We start from the raw sequence: 22,382 nt of genomic DNA on the forward strand, positions 1-22,382 counted from the left end.
TGGAGCACAGGGAAGGTGGGCGCAACGATGTGTCAAAGTCTGAGACACAAGGCACAGGATGAGTTTGGGCCTGAGTGATAATTGCACCTGGAAGACACCAGTACCAATGATGACAGAGGAAGAAATAGGCAGAGAAGCAGAAAGATAGAGCAGGCGAAGAACGGTCTGGGAGGATGAGTGGAAGAATGCATGAATTCGTATGAGGAGAGTGGCATAGTTGGATAGTTGGAGGGGGCTATATTTAGTGTCAGTAAGAGTCAATGGCAGAAAACAGTGAACGTATGGGGAATTGGGGAGGGGAATGGATGAATGAATTTGTAGTTGGGATGCATGGATGCACATCCAAGGAAGTGGGGGGCAGGAAGGTGTTGGAGGAATTGATGAGCAAATGCAGTTGTGTGGAATGTGAGGGAGTGGGTGATAAAAAGGTGCCTGGTTTGTGACTAATCTGTCAATTAGGCAGATAAAGAGAGGCGTCTAAAGCCACAAGCCTTTCTACAGGTCAGTGGTCTGGAAGTCTCCCAGTACTGAATAAAGCTTTAACTCCACTGTCAAAACATTGGGCAGGAGGGCCATTTGCAGTGAGGAGCCCTAGAACAGCTGAGTGTTTCTTGCAAAGGTGGGGAAATCCTATCTAGCTGTCTCCCATAGGTCCTGTGCTATGTATATTGGCATCACGTGTCTATCTTGGAAATGACAGGACATCTAAAATTATACTAGACACTCGTGTTTCAACAACTGAATCTCATCCCTAAATTTAAATAAGAGCAAGAGCCTCTTCCGCTTATCACAAGAGTAGGATTCAGTTCAAGATTATTATATAGAAATGTAGGTATTTAAAACGAGATATATTCAGATTAAGTTCTAAACCAATGCAAGGGTTTTGCCAGAGGGCACAAAAAGAGGGGGTGAGAATGGGGCACAGGAATGAATGAGGAGTGAGGGGAATGTGAAGGGAGGTAGAATGAGGCAGGGAAGGAGGGATGTGCATTCTGTGCTATAGTGATCCTGATGGGGACACCATTGTACATTAAGGGCTTGGTGGTCCACATAGCAGTTAACCCAAGGAGGCACAGGACAGGACTGTGCCATGCTGCACATTCAGCTTGGCCTTCAGACCTGTGCTGGGCTGCACAAATCCCATGGCTGCAGGATAACTTCAGCCATCTCACTGTAAGAGCCAGCTCTGGAACATGCGCATTGTAATATGCTGTGTACTGACCGGAGGCCCATTTGATGCTGCACAACCCGGGTTCCCAGCGTCTGAGGGGACGTAAGATTATCTATACTGTCTTTATCTTGTCGGCTCTAAGAAATATATTTCAAATGATACTTTGCAGAATTTGTGTGTCTTTCTTACTGGGATCATAGTGAACAAGCACCTGGCTCCTGGGGCAAAACATTTTGCACAGACAGAAAGTCCCAGTGAAAAATACTTTTCTGGAAACAGGATAATTAGGAAGATACAGACTGAGAGCCTGGCTGGTCCCTGCACAGGGCCATGGGGGGCAGTCACAAGAAACTTGGCCCAGATGGTTTTCCTGGTGAGTTGGGAATGTGAGGAGGGATTATCTGGATGTCCCAGGCCGGCTGAAGTATTAATGCAGACCAAGAAACACAGGGCAGGGCAAGCAAAAGGCAAGAAAAACGTGTGGTGTGTTCAGTTTTTGGTAATGTGCTCAGCGCTGTCACGGGGATGCTTGGAGCCAAAGCAGTGGCCTCGTGGGAGCTGCAGGCCCAGCAGTGTAAGAGGGGCCCAGGCAGCAAAAGGGGCAGGGGGTGCAGGGGGTGGCCAGTGCCGGGGACCGCTGAGACATGAGCCACTTGTGACAGGGTAAGGGGGATGGGAGACCTCGGGACCCCAGCAGGGTCGGGGCACAAGTGCAGCACCTGCAGCTCTGCACAGCCGCCAGACACAGAGACGGCCAAGGCAGGGGCATGAAGGGAAGCACCGAGCCACGGGGCACTGGCCCTAGCTGCCATTCCCTCGGTCACAGGGAAGAGGCGCCATCCTTAACTGCGCCCCGCTCCCTGCAAACAAGCCCAGGGAAGGGGCAGGTGCTCCCCGCATGGGTGGCAGGGAGGCTGGGGACAAGGGGTGTGGGGGCACAGGCCCTTACACTCTGCTTGACCCACTGCGGAGCCGGCAGAGTACGCAGCAGGTGATGGCTCTGCAAGTACTGGGGCAGATGGAACCCAAAGTAATGGAAAGCCACCCCATTACCCCAGGATTAAAGTGATGACTGTTAAGAAAATCGGGGCTTAGGGTGGAAGAAGTGTCCTTTTAACCTTGCAGCTGGGAGGATGCAATGCATGATTATGCAGTTCCCTCCCAGGCATGATAACAGAACACCCAAGAGAGCTGGGAGGAACCCTTGATGATCCTGCTTGGGGTGGGATTTCCAAGGGAATGGCTATCAGGAACGTCTCTTTAGTTCCCAGGTGAAGAAGCATCTCCTGCTACCCTGACTCAGCCCAGCATTAACAGCAGTCTTTTATTCTGGGCCAGCACTGCCCCAGGCAGACCTTCTGAGTTAATGGCCCCTTTTTCTTAACACACAGAAATCTCAAACAACTCCACAGGAATCAAGGTAATTTTTTCGTGGAAGTTTGGGATCTGCCCAGAGCAAAAGCAGAGAGTGAGAAAAGTCAAAGCAAAAAAAAGGAATGAAGGAAAGCCAGCAGGTCCAAACCCAACACCAGGGATTTGGACTTCACTCACCACCAAACAGATGGACAGGTATAATTCTCCTCACTTTACTCATATGAAAAAACGAAGCACACACTCTCTCTCTCTGGTGCTCTCAGAGACTTCTGTCTTTAGTCATCCATCCTTCAAGCTGTACTTGGATAATCCTCCAAGTTCTGGATGACACCTTTGTCAGAGGAATTCCTGGGCAAATAGCCCCTATTTGATGAAACCGAGAGTTGCTAAATCGATACAAAACTAAAGCTGTGATTTTTTGTTCTTAGTAGAAATCCTGGTTTACTGACAACTGCGTTTAAGGATTCCAATAACAGAATGCTCAGACATCCCTGTTATCATTATAAAACATTATTTTCTGTCAGGGTAAGAGATTGAATTTACAGATATCATGATGGAGGATGTGCCTCATTTTGAATTTGGACCATAGCCTGCTATCCGCGACCTTAGAGATCCCAAATGTGTAGGTACCATTTGAACTAAGTGGCCTGGCAGTATGGGGCAGCAAACACAGACGGAGACACGGAAGCCTCCAAGCCTTTGCCAGGTATGGCAAGCACAGACAGGCAAAAGCACACATGCACAAAGAACAGGTCTGCAAGCATTCCACGTGGAGGGAAGGAAGGATGGATGCACAGACAAACGCACTCACCGTGGAACCGCAGCCTGCAGCAGGAGCAATGAGCAGACACGGGAATGGCCCCAGGACTCAAACCTGTCAGCTGCAGCAGGAAAGGATGTTCACAGGCGCTCTTGGAGGAGGAGGAGGGCTGATCATTGCATCATTGCAGGAAGCAGCAGGGACGGGTGGGAGCTGCGGTTACAGCCGCAGTGCCTGGCCAGATTCCAGGAAAGGGAATGCTGCCAAATGTGCACTCTGGGATATGCAGTTAGGAACCAGGGATGATGCCTGCCCTGCCTGCTGGGATGAGGTAGGGGCACTGGAGATGCTGCCATCCCTGCCTGCTGGGATGGGTAGGAGGCAGTGGGCGTAGGGGTGCTCCAGGTCACTGGGCAGCTCTGGGAGGTCAGTGGAGCCCTGAAGAAAGCGGGATTGATGGGGAACCCACTTAGAGGGTACTTTTTGGGCCCAAATTGGGGACCCACGCTGGGAGGAGCAGAGGGCACTAATACAGACAATGCTCTGGGTTGTTGACTGTCCTGGGGGCTCTGAGCTGTGGATGCTGCCTTGGAAAGGACTCTCGTGTGTGGCAGGGGCGTCTTGGGGAGAGAACTGCAGCAGTGCTGCACAGGGTGGGCAGGGGAGGGGGAGCTGCCCAGTACGACCTGCCCTGCGGGGGGGTTGGAGGCAGCTGAGGGAGGGGTGGGATCAGGGGAAGGCTCCCATGTTCCCGGTTGGGAAACACCTCCCCACCAGAAGCAGAAGTGGCTGCTGCACCAGGGAGCCATCCCATTCCTGCAGCCAAAGTGCACCCACACAAGCACTTCACCCTGCCTTCCTGACACTCTCCCCTGACTTTTCCTTTTCCAGCGGGCCTCATCATGTCCAAGAGGATACAGGTAGGAAGGCAGTTTTGGACCAGTGAGAAAAACTTGGAAGAAGAGATGTCCATCTTGTGTCTTTATTCTAGACATTGCTGAGCTTGCTTGGAGTCATACACCTCTAGAAAAGTGAATGCGAAAGCACCAGACATGGAAGGGGTGCTGATATGAATGAAATCTGGGAGCCTACATCAGAAGACAAGGTCCCATTTTCTTGAGGGGCACCGAGATCTCCTTGTTCCCCAGAGGACAGACTATTTAGTTTGAGAGCCGGAGTCACCAAAGTGCACTAGGTAGCTTGGGCATCATCTTGTCAGAGGAGCAGCTACAGTGTAGTCAGATGTCCATGTGTATGACTGTGGAGTAACAGACATGGTCAGACCCTGATTTGCTTCTGGAACAGTGAAATTTTCTATTTCCTACCTTGTGGCATTTCAGTAAGCCAGATTTCATTAATTTCTTTTCAGGGATTTTCTTCTCTGTTCTGGTTTTGGCTGTATAGAGTTAATTTTCTTCACAGTAGCTAGTATGGGGCTATGTTTTGTATTTGTGATTTGTGCTGAAAACAGCGTTGATAATATAGAGATGTTTTCATTACTGTTGAACAGTGCTTACACAGAGTCAAGGCCATTTCTGCTCCTCATACCCACTCCACCAGTGAGCAGGAGTGCACCAGGTGTTGGGAGAGGATACGTGACTGTTTAATAAGTAAAGCAAAAGCCACGCACACAAGCAAAGCAAACCAAGGAATTCATTCACTACTTCCCATTGGTAGGCAGGTGTTCAGCCATCTCTAGGAAAGCAGGGCTCCGTCACATGTAATGGTTCCTTGGGAAAACAAACAACACCACTCCAAATGTTCCCCTCTTCCTTCCTCTTTCCCCAGCTTTATAGGCTAATCATGATGTCATATGGTATATGACATCATGATAAGAGGCCTTTGGTCAGTTGGGGTCAGCTGTCCCAGCTGTGTCCCCTCCTAACTCCTTGTGCACTCCCAGCCTACTCCCTGGCTGGTTAATAACAGGCCTCAGTTGGCTGCCAGGTGCACACCAAGCTGCTCTGTCCCTCCTCTTTCTCAGCAGGACTTGGGGGAGGAAATAAGGACAGGCAAATTGCTCATCTGATACCATCATGGGCAAAACAGACTCATCTTTAGGAAATGAATTTAATTTATTGTCAATAACAGAGTAGGAAACTGAGAAATAAAAACAAAACTAAAACCACCTTCCCACCACCTCTCTTCTTCCTAGGCTCAACTTTACCCCTGACTCTTCTACCTCATTCGCCCGGAGTGGCCCACGGGAATGGGGAATGGAGATTGCAGTTAGTTCATAACATGTTTTGTCTGGCACTTCTTCCTCCTCATGCTCTTCCGCTGCTCCAGCATGGGGTTCTTCCCACAGGATACAGTCCATGAACTTCTCCAACGTGGGTTCTTCCCACGGGCTGCAGTTCTTCAAGAACTGCTCCAGCATGGGTCCTTTTCAATGGGCCACAGTCCATCAGGAACAGACTGCCCCAGCATTGGTCCCCCGCTGGTCACAACTTCCTTCGGGGCATCTCGACCTGCTCCAGCATGGGGTCTTCAGTGGGCTGTGGTGTGGATATCCTCTCCTCTGTGGTTGTCCGTGGGCTGCAGGGGGAGAACCTGCTCCACCATGATCTTCTCCATGGGCTGCAACAGATGCTCTGCACCCATCCCCTGGAGCCCTTCCTCCCCCTCCTGCTTCACTGGCCTTGGTGTCTGCAGGGCTGTTTCTCTCACATTTTCTCACTCCTCTCTCACAGCTGCTGTGCGGTGTAAATATGTTATCACAGAGGTGCCACCAGCATCGCTCATTGGCTCTGTTTTGGGTAGTGGTGTGTCTGTCTTGGAGCCTTGGCTCTGTCTGACATGGGAGTAGCTCCTGGTCTCTTCTCACTGAGGACACCTCTGCAGCTCCCCTCCCACTTCCACCCTCAACCCAAGCCACATAAACTCAATACAAACACCATGTGGGATTTCACAGATCTTAAAGAGAGTAATGCAACCCTATCCCAACAGAAACCTGGGCTCATAGCAGGTCACTAAACTTCATCCGTAGGGAAGAATGCTATGGATTCCTTTCTCCCTTTTGGAAAGTCTTGTTTACAATAAGCAGATGATTAAAGATTGTCTCATATGCAAAACCAAGCCATGGTGACAGAATTTATTCTCATGGCAGTCACAGATGTGTCGTCTCTGTAGGTTCTACTATTCTTTTCAGTTCTCTGTTTCCTATTTACCCTACCCAGAAACCACATTATCCCACACCAAGTGACCCAAGTTTAACGTAAAAGCCCCTGGACTCAACCAGGAGTAACTGTCTTGGATGCTTTTATAACTACTGGCATAAGGATACATTCACAAAGAGATGCATTGTGTCCAAACACAAACCTGGGCCAACGTTCCTTCTGAATGTGTTCATTACATCCCTTTGACTTTCAGGAAGACTCAGCAACGATCTAAAACCAGGCAGCTGGGATAGGGCAAAATTCAAAATTAAGACCCCATGGCATCTAGAGTGCTTTCACGCAGGGTGAGCTATCAGTGAAAAGAACAAAAGTTTCCTGTATGCCATGGGTTTTTCCAGCAAGCTCCATGATTGTATCCAAAATAGCATTATCTTTAGGCAACTACAGAGAAGGCTGAAATTTAACCCTCATGGGTACAGTGTGAGTGTATAAACAGGTCACTAAACTACATCTGTAGATGTACACTCATTGAGGTCTTTTAGGTTTTCTGTTGGATTGTTGGTTTTATTTTTTTCCCATTCCTGAACCACAAATTCTGCTCCCAGTCAATTTTAGAAACCAAAATGACAAATCTGGAGCCTGGCCGTAAGGATGGAAGTTTCCCCTGTACTGCACTGGAGAAGAAACCACAGGAGCTACTTGGGAAATCTGGCCAGGCGCTGAGATTACCAGGTGAAATGGCACATACGGAGTGATGCCACACTTTCACAGGGCCACTTGCGGACACAGAACTTACCTGGGCCATGCAGGAGACTAGTTTCAGTGTCCTTCTTTCTCAGAGAAGGCTAGCAATATTTTCTTCCCCCCATACCCATCCCCCCTCCCCAAAAATGATTACTCCAAGGTCGTAGCATACCTTTTTCTCTGTGTGCCTGTGGAGATCTCAGCTGCTCCTCTTGGAACTGTCCCGTGATCGTGCCTGGATGAATCTCTCCATCTGAGCGATGCAGAATGCTAATTATCCCATGACTCAGACTCTAAGATGCTTGTGGGCACTGTACTATATGAAATGCTTAGTTCTTGCTAGAAACAACAAATGAGCCCTAGTTTCTCTTCCTTTCCTTTGCCTTCTCCACACCTTCAATAAAAACCATGAGTCTCTTAAAGAACTGCAGTAATGTCTTTATCACTTTCATGTAGTGGATCCCTTTTCTGCTGGAAGGAATGGAAATCATATAAAACGAAAAGAAAAAAAAAGTGAAAGCAACCTGCCTACTCACTATCAATTGTGTATGCTTATCCTGAAAAGTTCACTGTAAAAGAATATATCTTAAGTGAGAGGGGCAGCTGAACTCCTGCAATGAAAGTGAGAACTTCAAGCCTGAATACCTGAAAAAGTTGTGGGAAGTGGGGTGGGTTTTGGCTGCTCTGTTTTAGAAGAAATGTCTGGTATACATTTCATACTCCTCAGGAAGAAATGTAAATGGAAATTCTAAATAATTTGCTTCTGAAGCCAAAAATAAGGACAAGATATTCTCAAGTATGAAACACTTTGCTTCTGGTGTCTCCAGTGAGCTAGTAAACCTTACACACCCACTGAAAGTGGAAATAACATTTTTAAAACACACGTTCTCGGACAAGAAAAGATTTATTTCTTCATCAGCTCAGACATCATTCTGATTAGTACTTCTTTCACATCTTTATTCCTCAGGCTGTAAATCAGAGGGTTTAACATAGGAATTATGGCTGTGTATGTGAAAGGCATAAATTTCTTTGCGTCTTGAGAGTAACTGACTTTGGGCCGTAAGTAAATCAAGGTCCCACTTCCACAGTGCAATGTTACAACAATTAAGTGTGAGGAACAGGTGGAGAAGATCTTGTGTCTACCCTCTGCAGAGGAAATCTTCAGGATGTTGGAGATGATGCAGGCATAGGATACCAGAATGAGACAAAATGGCATAACGATAACCAGTGCTGTGGCTATAACGATCTGCTTTTCATACAAAGAAGTGTCAGTGCAGGAGAGCGTGATGAGGGGGGGAATATCACAGAAGAAGTAGTTAATCTTCCTGGGCCCACAAAACGGCAATGCGAACACCCAAGCTGTCTGCACCACGGACGCAACATTACCGCTGCAGCATGACAGCAGGACCAAGGAAAGACAAACTCTGCTGTTCATGATGATTGCATATCTAAGGGGGTTGCATATGGCCACGTAACGGTCGTAGGCCATGGCTGCCAAAAGGTACCACTCAGTGGCTCCTAAAAAAATCACACAGTAGAGCTGTGCGACACAGCCCATGTAGGAAATGCTCCTGTCCTCTGACAGGAAGTTTACCAGCATCTTGGGAACAACCACAGATGCTGTGGAGATATCCAGGAAGGACAGGACCCGGAGGAAGAAGTACATGGGCATGTGGAGGGAGGGGTGCAGTGTGACCGTGAAGATGAGAAGGTTCCCAAAGATGGTGATGGTGTAAATGAAGCAGAATGTGAAGAACAGCAAGTGCTTCAGTTCTGGGTATTTGGACAATCCAGAGAGGACAAATCCAGTCAGCAGAGTGTGGTTTCCTGGTTCTGGATCATCTGTTGGCTTCATCTGGGAGGAATTAAATGGACGGACTGTCAGAGGGGTAGTCACTGGACCAAGATCACGGTGCTTCAGCCAGTTGCTGAAGTGAGGAGTTTCTTTGAAATCCCTGGAGGGTGAAACTCTATAGAGGGCTCAGCTGAACAAAGGAAGAAGGCAATGTCCATGCGTGCTGCAAGTGCGTGATGTTAGCACTCCCTACATTTCATAGTTTGGGACAGTGACCAAGCATACAACTATGAGGAGTTAGTATTTAAGGGTTGGCTCCATTATGGGTGTATGGTTAATTGCTGAGAACATGGGCTCCCCCCACATGTCAGGTCTGTGGTCCCAAGTGGTTTTGTAGGTGTTTTCTGCACTGCAGAGAAAGCCCAGCTGACAGACAAAACACCCACAGTCCAAAGAAAGCAAAACCAAAACAAATCAAAGCAAACCCAAATACCCATTGTATACAGACAAAAAATGGAAGAAGGAGTAATTAGAGGGAAAGATACCCACAGAGAACACTAATAAAGTGTAGAGGGTGAAGCTCAGTACCATCTCCTTCATTAGTCACATTGCCTCATTACCGTGGTGAGTGTTGCTGTGTGTGCGATGCCAATGGGATATTCATGCAGCGCTGTGCCAGCCGTGGTACCTCTGTGTTTTCTTTCTGCCCAGAATGGGAAACTGATGCACAGAAGGAGAGAAGAAATTAGCCTGCCACAGAGGAGAAAGTGGTCATTAATTCTGCGTTCTTCCGACTTGTCATCTCTTCCCAAAGGGGCAACCAACCTGTGGACGACACCAGTAAATCTCAAGGCACAGAATGCATTTGGGCAGCAGAAATGTATGCATATATGGGCACACAGCAGGGAAGCACCTTTTCCACTGTGCACACATGGACCTGGTCAACAGACCACCACTCATAGAGAAGGACACATCATCAGAGCAAGAGCAGTGCACACAGCCCTGCCATGATGCAATCATTTCTCATACTGACTTCATCTAAATTCTTTCTGCCAAAACTTCACTCACACAAGATGTGCCTTTCTGTCAGTGTTCTTTTCTGACATGAACATGAAAGTGAAAGCTGTGGAACCGGGAGTCACAGATGATTTTAGCTTACAAGCACAATAAAGAAACTCCTAATGTTCTTGGGCATTTAAAGGTCTGATGTATTTAAAAGGAATCTTTCTGGTTTTGACTGATTCCGTTAACAAAGAAATGAAAGAACACTGTGCTATTTGAAGCTCCAAATTCTGAGAGATACCTCAATATAACCTGTGCATAACAGAATAGAGAATGACCTCAAATATTTTCTGCAGTTTGTAATGGCACACATTCACACCAGTTTTCTTAACTTGTCAGATCCATGCACCTGAAGTTGAATCTACCTAATTCTGCTCTTTGATCCCTTACTAAAGTTTTAGACTATCGCTTTGGTCATCAGCTGTTAATTAAAGTCAGTAAGTCTCACAGCAGTCATTGGTTTACTGAACAGAAACTGAGAGAAACAACTGAGAGAAACAACTCTCACTTTGTGTAATTCTTGTTTAGTGGCTATGAGGACCTTCAAGTTTTGGTCTTCACTCTTTCTTGGATTTGCTTTATGTATTCACAAAGAGCATTTTGAAGTAAGTGTCCTACCTTCAGCAGTTCTGCCATCCAGTGGATCATGCAGAACGGATCATCCAGAACGGATCATGCAAATTTCACTAGAAGAATTTCCCTTGTTTTCTTACATTAAGGACAGAGTTGGGCTGATGACTCCTACAGTCAGCTTACATTGCAGATTTTAAATTGTATGTTAAATGCAGATGCTCTCCTGCCACATCTTGAATAATCTGTGACATTATCACATGGTATATTCCATGGGACATCAGGCAAGTTTTCTCTGAAACACGATAAATGGAATTTACCTGCCCTTCACGCAGATGTCATAATGCTAGTTGTCAAAGATTAACCTCACAGAGAAGAAGTAAAAGAATTTGTTAAAGTTGTTTCAATTTAGTTGAATTGGGTGCAACTGAAAAGACAGAGTCCTTAATGCATCTTTATTTTTTGTGGCCGAGGAGAACAGCTGAGCTACCTCTGATACATGACTTACTCCACGATTAAATAGACTCTCTTGAAATCCCCATTTACCCTATGGGTGGGATTGATTTCAGCTGATTTTAGAAATGTCATAGTTGGTTGTTCAGAACTTAATGCTCTCTCTGTGGGCAATGGGAGGCAACAAGGCAATGATATCTTTACAACAGCAGATGAAACACTATTTTGAATGGCAACTTTCCCTCCATAGTCTGCAAAGTGGGACCAGAGTGACTCCTTCAGATTTAGGCATATCATGTCTTACATGACTAATGCTATGAACTGTGCATCCTGAACCAGCTGAAAAATAGCTGGAAACATCAAGGGATGTGTGATTCAAAGGACAGAATTAGCTTGATCTAGCCTACTGCCTTCGCCTAATTGCAGTGGATTAGAGGAAGAGCTATCTCCTGTAGCAGAGGTTTCATTCACATTTGAATCTTTAATCTTAACTTTGAATTTTTCCCTTCCCTTCCCTTCCCTTCCCTTCCCTCATTTCCATTTTCACCCTCCTTTTTTTCCTTCCCTTCCCTTCCCTCATTTCCATTTTCACCCTCCTTTTTTCCCTTCCTTCTTTCAGTAGGAACAAATAAACAAACAAACAAACAAAAATCAGATTTGAACTGGAATTACTTACTGGAATTAAACGTGTACCTATTGACAACCTAACAAAAGGTTCTAAGTATCTATTCCATACTAAAGTTGCACTTAAATTTAGTCAACCTCTCTTTTACAGATGAGAAGCAAATTCATTGAAAATAAAAGACTTGGTCATTGAGTACAAAACTATAGTTTCTTCTGCATTTGGATTCATGGATTTCATTTCACTTTTTTTGCCTGGTGTACCTTATTTGCATAGGTCAAAGATCTGTCTTTACATTTTTGGCTTTGATTATTTCGCATGATCTTTTCCGTGTATTTCCATGAAGAGGATTTCAGCTTCAACCAATTGTTGAAGGTCTCTTTAGAATGGCCTGAGAACCAGAAATGTTTAGATAAAAACTTCTCCATTTTTGCTGTCTTTACACAAGTTTTGCTCTGAAATGTCCCATGCTTGTAATGTATGTTCTTTCTGAGTAACCCAGATGCCAAGGAAGATCAGAAAAAAAAATGTTATTCTCTGGGTACTCTAAGTGCTGTGTCTTCAGCAGCAGTATCATCACTACTGACATCCAGTACCTAAAAGACAGAAAAGAGTAGATGGCCACACACTATTTAGCTTAAACATTTTACTAAGTGTGCAGTATTTGGACTTGCTCTGTGGAATCTGTCCAAACTGATGTCCTTTCTGTGGGTTTCATCTTACTAGAGAATGAATATAACCTCAATCTCATTTAAAATCACAACTGTTTCTGAACACTATATTATTTCAGCCTAACAGTGACTCAGGTCCAGCATACATTGGGTCTGATCTGACGAAGCATAGCCACAGGAATTATTTTGATTCACACAAGAAATCACATTGTTTGCACCAGGAATTAAAAATTATGTAAGGAGTGTCTCAAATTTACTAGCAAATTTCTCTAGAAGTACACAAAAAAATACTTTTCGGTTAACTTAGGATTGGTACTACAAACTTAATTCATCTAAGTAGCCCTGACATGCAGAGTCTGAAGAGCCATGGAACCAATTATTGCATGAGACAATATTCAAATTAAGACTTTTTAAGTTGTTCATTGTCAAGAGTGTTAGAATGGAAAATATCAGGCAAGTTTACAGCTTTTGTTTCTTGAATTCTTTGAGACGCCCTTAGACACCTGCTTTAATACTTAAAGTACTCTATGGAGACATTGGGAAAAAGGATTTTTGTCCTTCAAATGGATAAGAAATCTTTGTTTTCTCAAAGAACAGCCACATTTTTCATCTCTTTTGTTGGGGTTTTTTGAGTTGAGCTTAAAGTAAGTGCTACACTTACAGTGCAGTTACTGTTCAACAGTACCTGAACCATGACCTTTCTGTTAAAGACCTACAAGGAGGGGAATCTCAAAGGGAAACAGCCACAACCAGTTTGGAACTGGAAAAGCATATACAGTCCCTGTTTTTGGAGACTGAAGGAATGTTCCATCTTTTTTTCCATTTCTTCTATGAGTGATTGACAGAATCTTTAACTTGTAGTCTGAAAATGTGATATGAAAGACAGAAAGAAAGTAAAACCTATGTCACAGAATTGTGACCTTCCTCAAGTTAACTGTTTACATGTAAGTTAGTCATTTATAGTCTGCAGAGCCATGAGAAAGAGGAATCTGCAGAGAACGATTCATCACATAACAAGATAGTCATAATTGAAACTAGGGCAAAGCATCTTTGTTCCATGAACTGAATAAATATATTAGTACAATTATGCTTATAAATTAGAATTTTCACTTAAATATATTTCATAGAATCATAGAATGTCTTAGGTTGGAAGGGTCCGTAAAGATCATCTAGTTCCAACCCCCCTGCCATGGGCAGGGACACCTCCCACTAGACCAGGTTGCTCAAAGCCCCATTCAGCCTGGCCTTGAACACCTTCAGGGATGGGGCATTCACAGCTTCCCTGGACAATCTGTTCCAGCACCTCACCATCCTTATAGTGAAAAATTTCTTTCTCATATTGAAGATATGGGAGAAAAAGAAAGCAGAAAAATATGTCAGTATGCAATAGCTTTCCCTTAACTTTTTATGTTACTATTTGTCCAGCTCATACAATACAATTGAAAATCTTTGCAGATTGGGTGTGCTCTCAGTTCACATTGTTTTGGCCTATTTTGAAATTCTGTGTGAATCCCAAACAGTTGCCAGGGCCTGAGTGTACCAGGAGGTTCTGCAGCCTCCTCCTCCTTCTGCCCATGCCACAGGACTTAGCTCCCTATACTTAAAGTGAGCTCTGATCTGGCACCTTAAATCAGACCAGTAAACAAACAGCTATGCTGTGAGAGGCCTCCTCAGGAACCATCATCTTTTGGCTTGGAATCTGCTTTTAATGTCAAACTCTTGCTTTGCTTCCTCGTCTGAACTATGTTATAGGTGTGCCTACGCGCAGCCTTGTGCCTTGTTGTTCCTGAGGGAAAAAAAAAAGACGTGGAGTGCCTCGGCTTCTCCCAAGTACTGTGTCCCTGGCTACCCTGCACTGCTGAGCAGTAGGCCAACATTATCTTTTCATTTCCTTTCTTTTTTTCTGCCAAGGAATTACGGGCAACATCTTATTAACCATCATATCCCTGGCTACTTTCAATTGCAGAAGAGTTTTGTCTTTCCTAACTCCATACCTATATAGCCGGTATTTCTCCTGGGTAGCCCATTGCCACTTCCACCTTTTGAGTACTTCTTTTTTGCATCCGAGTTCAGATGGGAGTTTTTCATTCATCCATGTCAGCCAAACTTACCGCACTAGTTCAACTTTCTATGTGTTGGTCAGGACCATTCTTGTGTTTTGAGTCAGAGTCCTCCTCAGAGATCAATCGGCTCTTCTGCGGCCGCTTGGCCCTCCAAGGCCTTGTGTGATCCAGCCAAGCAGCTCCCTGAAAAAGGCAAAAACTGCTCTCCTGAAATATAGGGTTGTAATTATGCTATTTGTATTATTCACTTCTGTCAGCTTTTCAGATTCACGGTCACTGAAGCCAAGGCTGCCCTAAACCTTCACATGCAAAATGTTTTCTTATCGGTTGTTTATGAGTATTAGGTCCATCACAGCATCTTCCCTAGACAGCTCTTCAGTCACTTCTGACAAGGTATTTTATTTGACCTACTCCAGTGGTGCCCAGTGACAGGACAAGAAGTAATGGGCACAAACTTGAACACAGGCAGTTCCACCTAAACATGAGGAGGAACTTCTTTACCCTCAGAGAGGGCAGAGCCCTGGCACAGGCTGCCCAGAGGTGGTGGAGTCTCCGTCTCTGGAGACATTCCAACCCCGCCTGCACGCGTTCCTGTGTCACCTGCTCTGGGTGACCCTGCTCTGGCAGGGGGGCTTGGAGGGGATGATCTCCAGAGGTCCTTCCAACCACTATCGTTCTGTGATTCTGTGAATATATAAGTGGGGGTTGGCTGGGGGGCAGGAATCCGCAATCACTGCTCAGGATGGGCTAGGCATCCAGTTCACTGGGTGGTGAGAGTGACTTGTGTTGTATTACCTTTTATTGTATATTCTTTTACCATTATAATAATTGTCATTGCTATTTCCCTTTTCTGTTATTGTTCTATTAAGCTATTTTTTCTCAACCCACAAGTTTGGTTTTTTGGTATTTTTTCCTTTTCCTCTCCATTTTTCCCTAATAAACGAATGCTGCGTTGCTTGCACACGCAGCTTGTGGTTTTCCTATTAAACTCCCATTATCTAAATCCATGAATCTTCTCTCCTTCCTTCCATTTTCTCACCATCCCACAGGAGAAAGGAGTCAGAGAGAGGCTGTGTGGGTGTTTGGCTGTCGGCTGAGTCACCCCCACAGAGCATTAATTGATACAGTCAGTGGAGTCTGGAGAATGAACCAGCTCACTCAGAAGTGGGCCCTCACTTGCTCAGATGAGGTGATCTTTATATGCGGCTGAATGTATTGAGTAAGGACTAAAGACAGTCACCCACACGTACACACCTGCTGCCACCTGATACATCCTAGGATGTCTCCTCTGGCAACCACCTGTACCTCCAAAAGGGAACAGGTCTACCTCTACACTCTGTCCATCACCACAGGCAAGAAATGGACTTTTCTAGCTCGTGTTCACAATGAGGTAAAGACCTTTACTTGCTAGATCTGTGCACCAACAGAAGTCTTCAAATCTATAAAATTACCTTTCAGCAAAACAAGTCAAATTTCCTAAGCCTTCATTCCTTTTGTGTACAAACATAAACAGGCTTGAGAGAGAGGCAAGCTAGAGAGAGTTTATTTTGATTTATGTCATGTATGAAGATTTTTAAAAGTCCCCAGAGAAAGCCCTGGAAAAAATATCAGGTTTATAGACAGAACGATATAAATTTGTAGAAGAGGATAGTTTTCCTCCTTGTATCTGTCTGTTGAGAGGGTCTGATTCAACAAAGTAAGTGAACACGTAGCATACCAGTTCCCTTCACAGTTTCTAAAAATTCAGTACAGTACATATAATCAAAGAGCGTCAGATCTTGAGTAAGTTTGGATTTATCTTTCTAGCCTTGCTTTTGAGACTAAAAGTAACTTACACTCGCAAAACCATTTATTTTGATAGCAATATTTAATTAAGGAATTATATTTTTCTTCTATCCACCGTGAGGAAAATTAATAGGAGCTAGTGATATGCTGGCGGCAAAGCCACTAATGGTGTATTTGGTGTATTCTGAAAACAATAATGACTGTGCTTTACGCTCTTGACCCTCATTTAGCATAGAAAGGAATTTAGGCAATATTTTCCATGAAGTTTCACACATTCACTCTTTGTTGTTTGGTTAAGATCGTAATAAATCATAAATAAATGAATACATAAATAAATAGAGGATGAAATATTTCCAGTGTGCTGTACTACACAGGAAAATTGCCTCTTAGAAGCGTCTCAGAGATCAGACGCATATAGGTCCTGTGTTTCTGACATTTCCGTGCCACAGCCAAAAAGGACAGCTGCATGTGGTTGCACTTCTATGTCCCTCCAGGGAACAATCTTCCCATCTGTACAGAAAGCATCTCCGTCTGTTTTCTGCTGAAAAGAAGGGGAAAGAAGGGGCAGACTGCGTGGAAGACAAAGCTGGGAGAGAAAGGAAGAAGATACTGAGGGTTCAGGTACTGGAAGCATTTTAAAGCAGTCAAAGAATACTGTTGCTCTCATCCTAGAGAGCTGAGGTTTAAACATCTCCAAGTATAAGTAGCACTGTTACATAAAAAAAAAAAAAAGGTGACTGCTGTCTTCATGCTTGATTGCTTGCCACTATGAGGGAGCAGCTGTCAATTATTAAAAAAAAAAAAAAAGAAAGAAACATATCAACCTGCAGTAATCTGCAGCAATGTTCATGCAGCATTCTGCATGCACTGATCATTCCTCCCTTATCTTAGGAAACCTCATACTAAGTTGCTTGTATTGTGTTTGAACACAGAAGTCACATAACTAAATGGCTTGATGCAGTTATATTCAGAAATCATGTAGAAGGAGACATCCATGCAGTCTTTTCATTTACTATACCTATAAGTTAGTACAATCAATATCATACATTTAATAATACTTTTATAAGCCTAGGATGACTTGAAGGCGACACTCTGCTCTGGACAGGGGATTCCCTGGGGCGTGCTGGTAGAAGGAATCTGCAGCCTTAGTACTCAGTGAAAGGTCTGTGATGACAGCTGAGGTGAGATCAGGAAGGAGTAAATAGAAGATTTCGTGTAATGCACAACTTACTACTGCTTCTGAATGAATGCCCAAAATTCATTTCCTGTCAGGCCAAAGCAGAGGCAGCTGTTGGAAGTGGCAGTGTCTGGAGGGCTGGGGTCCCAGAGGACACCTCACCCCAAGCTGCAGGGGCCATCGCATGATCTAGGACCCAGCACAGGGACTGAAGCAGCAGCTGCAATGCCTCCTGCCAGGGTTTCCCAGAGCAGATGGGCCCCTCCAGGCACATTCACATGTGCACCCCTGGCAGGACTACATCTTCAGGCTGGCCACACAGATCAATGTGGATAGAAACACTCTGCAAATGCTGATGGCACCTATCCCGATTCACCTCTGGCCGATCAGGTTGAGGATGTGTCAGTGGAGCATACATACGAGTGTAAACATACATACATGTACACATACGATACAGATCTCCCAGTCACTGCCCTAGACACTTAGAGTGTGCAGTGCCTGTCCTTGAATCCCCAGTTACTCTCACATGGGCATGTGTGTCCTGAGGTCCAGCACCACTACAACAGCTGGCACAGACCCAGACCGACCTACAAACCTCCCACAAACATGAGCAATCCCACACAGGCACACTGTGCATCTCCCCACAGCTGGGCTGAGATACTCAGTCTACCCAGTAACTGACCTGGGACCTCCACCAACAGCTTCCCTGTTCCCATCCCATTGCGAATAAAGTTCTGTGTTTCATTCATGGTTAAAGGAATCATTCTGAAACCTCTTTTCCTCTCTTCCTGTTTAATATGAATACAGGCTTTACAGAAGCCTGCATAGTTTGCAACCTTAACAGCTCCTCAGGATAGGGGCGATGTGTATGAAAATATGAGAAAAACCATGAACTAATCCTTCTTTAGGCTATTTTTTACAGGAACCCCTCCTTTTCCCCTTGGGAATTATTAAGCTGTCATAAGGTCCCACTAAGCCTTCTGTTTTCCAGGAACAAGAAACTCAGTTCCCTGAGTCTCATCAAATACAGTGTGTTCTTCCAGCACCTTGGCCATCTTACTTATCTCCACCGGACTCACCCAAGCTTATGAACATCTTTCTGATACAGGAGGACCCCATACTGGATGTGCTATTCTAGATTCTGTCTAACCAGTGCTGGGTAAAAGGGAATAAACACTTCCCTCCATAGCCTGCTGGCTGTCCTCCTCATGATACAGCCCAGTACACTGTTAGTTTTCAAGCCCAAGAATCATAACCAGCAAGTTTGAGTAGAAATCAGCTTTACTAATACCAGGGTTGTCAAGGAGGGAAAATGAAGAGAAACTTCTCCCCTAGAGACAAATTAGGTAACAAACCTGTCTGGGTCTCACTCCACGGGGCATTTGGTTATTGCAGGTCATGACTTCAGTGCTGAACTGAGTTAGAAGTACTTGCCTTCTCCTCTTGGGGCATGCTTTTGAGCTCATTCTAGCCTCCATTCATGAGGGAGGAGAAACCTCCAGCAGAAATTACCTTGATAGATGGGGTGCATTTTAAGATACTATTTCAGAAAGGCTTGTGAAGACTATTTGTGCTTCTGATGAAAGGTGAGAATATTAATCCTTTGCTGCTGGGTCCTTTTCTATTTTCTTTGCTGTTTTCTCTTTCGTACATTCTTCACTGGGTCTAATAATGCAACAATGAATTATATTCCTTGTTCTATATTTGTCTGACTCTTTCAATGTTATAGGTAAACAGAACTAACTATTACAGTCTTAAATTAATACTTTAGTGTCAGGAACTCCATATCTCCACCTTCAATATCTCCATCTTCAATTCAATGGGAAATGGGCAGAGACTTGCTCCACACTTTCCATTCCAGTAATGCCTTAATATTGTATGAAAAATATGATCATTGGAGATTCATTCAACCCCAAGTTAGTCACCTAATTCTGAGCTAAGTTTTAATCAACACAGGGGAGAAAATGCTGGTGCCTCTGCACGGTGATTCGGGTAAACCATCTTAGACTTGTGTCTTCATCAAGAGATGAGTGTGCTATAGATGAGTCAGTCTCTCTCAGTTGACACCAGTGAAAGGGGAAATCTCCATCAGACTCTGTTTCCAGGTCGCCTGGAAGTGCAGGGAGATGAGTTGAATTCCACTGAAGAGCTAATTTTGTACCATTGCACTACAAGGCAGAAATTATAACTCTGTTTCTTGTACCTGAGTATGAGAACCTCTGCTTGGTCATTTGGAATGGAATTCCAGGCACAATTTTAGATTGTCAAAATGGGATGAACCAGATGGAACTATGTAAAATCTACTAGTAATGACCATATTTGGGAAGATCTCCAGTTGCAGCTAGCAGCACTCTAGTTTGGTGAAATGCAAGACCAGAGACAGCTTCAACCTTACACTGCTGAGTAAATCCTCATGCAGACAGTCTCTGATCTCTCCATTATCAGCCAGATTCCTGGAGGACAATCACCAAAGATGGTCAGAAACGTCAACCTTTTCCGCTTGCAATTAATAGGCATGTACCTTCAGTAGCTGAGATCCCTTCATAGCCCTGATCGGTCATAATTAAAGTATGTAGGGTGCATGATACACAGCTGCTAAACAAGTTTCTCTGTTCCTCAGGGAACACTGAAATTCTTTTTAAAAAGTAATTATTTACATTACATATTTATTTATAAATTAGTAAATCAATATTGCTGTTCTCTTCTGTCTATCTGTTACTCTGTGGTACAATGACACAATATTCCCTATTCCTCTCCTTGCTTTCACTTCTGAAAGGTCTTGCTTTTAGCCCAATGCAGACTTATTTTGCACCCAAACAGCACTGGAAGAAATTAGGTTTCAGCATCTAAGTTTGGGGATTCGTGTGTAGAAGTCTAAGTCCATACCACAGTCAGGGAAGATCCACTATGCAATGTGATTGCTTTAAAATGTCTCTGATACTATTTCAGGAGAAAAAGAAAAGAAGAGAAAGGAAAAAAAAAGGAAAAACCCCAAAAGTCCTGTTAGCGTTGAATATGTTCTGGCCATGATGCAGTAATGTCTTTATTTTTGTTCCTACGTAGGGGACCCCAAGGCAAATGCACCCACAGAATCTCACCAAGGTCTCTGAATTCATCCTTGAGAGTGTTTTTGACAACCCTCACCTCCAAGGTCTCTATATTGCAATATCTTTGTGCGTCTACCTCACTGCTATCCTCAGCAACTCATTTGTCATTATAGCTACCATTGTCCACCCACGGCTTCACAACCCTATGTACTTTTTCATCTCCAACCTGGCCATCCTTGACCTGGTAATTATCTCCTCAGTGCTGCCCAAGATGTTGGAGAACCTGATCCTGGGCAAGAACACCATCTCATTTGAGGGTTGTGTAGCACAGCTCTACATCTTCACTTTCTCAGGCTCAACAGAGCTTATACTGTTAACAGTCATGTCCTATGACCGGTACCTGGCCATCTGCCGGCCTCTTCACTATGTAAGCATGATGAGCAAGGGGACTTGCATCACTTTAATGGCTGGTGTCTGGGGAATTGGTACTGTCAATTCCCTCATAAACACCCTTCTTGTGGCACAGTTGGACTTTTGTGGGCCAAATTTAGTCCAAAATTTCTTATGTGAGATACCCCCCGTCCTTGCCCTGTCCTGCAGCTCAACCTATCTCAGTGAAATCATGGTTTACATGGCAGACATCATCTTAGGCATGGGAAACTTCCTGCTGGTCATCCTCTCCTATTGCCTTATCATTATCACCATCCTGAAGATGCAGGGCTCTGAAGGGAAGTGGAAAGCCTTCTCCACCTGCTCCTCACACCTTGCTGTTGTTGGCTTGTTCTACTCCAGCATCATCTACACCTATATCCAGCCAACTAGCGCTCTATTAGAAAAGAAAAACAAACCAGTGAGCATTATGTATGCTCTGGTGACTCCCACTGTGAACCCTATGATCTACAGCTTGCGAAACAAAGTCATCAAAGCGGCATTCTGTGAATTTGTACCATTTCTCAGGAAAAATTAATACACATAGCCACATCCCCATCCTTGTCGGCCCTGTTCTGCATGGTCCACACTCATGGGTAGTCGCAGTGTTGTGTCAACCTTTGCTGCTAATAAGGGTGATGTTGTTTTCAGTGAAGTTCATATGGCTGCAACAATGGTAGTTCTTAAGAAGAAATAATCTGAACTGAGGATACTCAGAGCAGGCTGAGGTGAAGTGTACCTTAGAAGTGTTTGTTGCTTTGAATCCAGTGATCTCTTGAGTCAATCTCTAGTTTTGGTCAGCAGAGAGGAAAAGGCGCTTTAAAGAGGTAATGCCTCTGAATTTTCCAGACCTCCTTCTGCTTCTGAGATTCTCCCTTAAAGGTCTGTTTCTCCCTATTGTAAAGTAGAATGCCCTCCTACCATTACCTCAGCCCACCTATTGATAAACTATCCAACATTTATGTTTCTAATGTTTTTTATATAGAAAAGCAGATCTTTGCTTAAGAACATAAAAATCATTAATCAAATCATCATTTAATATTATGAGAAACAAATCTCCATGATTATCTGCTCAATCTCAGGCTATTGGTCATGATTTTCCCTCATTCTTCTCCAGATTTACTTTTGTTAAGACACTGCAAAGGAAAACAATAAAAAGAAACAGCCTAAGTAGATAACAATAGAAATACATTATTTTTAAGATATGCTTCTACAACTATTTGTGTGCCCTTGGATTTTTAGATGGTGTGTAAAATCCTGTGTGTACTTGTCTTCTGAAGGATATACTGTATGCCTCAGAATACACTCCTGTCCTCATGGGGTGCAGATATTTGTCCACCAGAGATGGACTTCTAAATCCTCATCACAGTTAGTGGAACTCCATCTTGTTGAACAAAGTGAAAAAAATGTTAACAAAATTACTTTACTTAACACTTTGGGGAAGAAATTTTAGGGGATGTAGGCTCACTTTCAGTAAACCGATGATTACTTTCACTGTTTTCTTGGTTGCTTTACCTTTTATTGCCATAATAGAAGGAAA

At 44.2% G+C, this 22,382-nt stretch overlaps 2 protein-coding genes across 2 annotated transcripts; one reads left to right on the top strand and one right to left on the bottom strand.

Annotated features, from left to right (window-relative positions):
- Positions 1–8,072: 8,072 nt before the first annotated feature.
- LOC128919255 (olfactory receptor 10A7-like) lies at positions 8,073–9,023 on the bottom strand. Its single transcript, XM_054224463.1, has one exon. It carries the CDS (start codon positions 9,021–9,023, stop codon positions 8,073–8,075), a length of 951 nt encoding a protein of 316 aa, XP_054080438.1.
- An 11,421-nt stretch (positions 9,024–20,444) lies between these two features.
- Positions 20,445–21,380, top strand: LOC128919447 (olfactory receptor 13G1-like). Its single transcript, XM_054224773.1, has one exon. The coding sequence runs from the start codon at positions 20,445–20,447 to the stop codon at positions 21,378–21,380; it is 936 nt and encodes a 311-aa protein (XP_054080748.1).
- The last annotated feature ends 1,002 nt before the right edge of the window (positions 21,381–22,382 follow it).

The sequence above is a fragment of the Rissa tridactyla genome, chromosome 19, assembly GCF_028500815.1.
Source record: "Rissa tridactyla isolate bRisTri1 chromosome 19, bRisTri1.patW.cur.20221130, whole genome shotgun sequence".
Taxonomy (NCBI): Eukaryota; Metazoa; Chordata; class Aves; order Charadriiformes; family Laridae; genus Rissa; species Rissa tridactyla.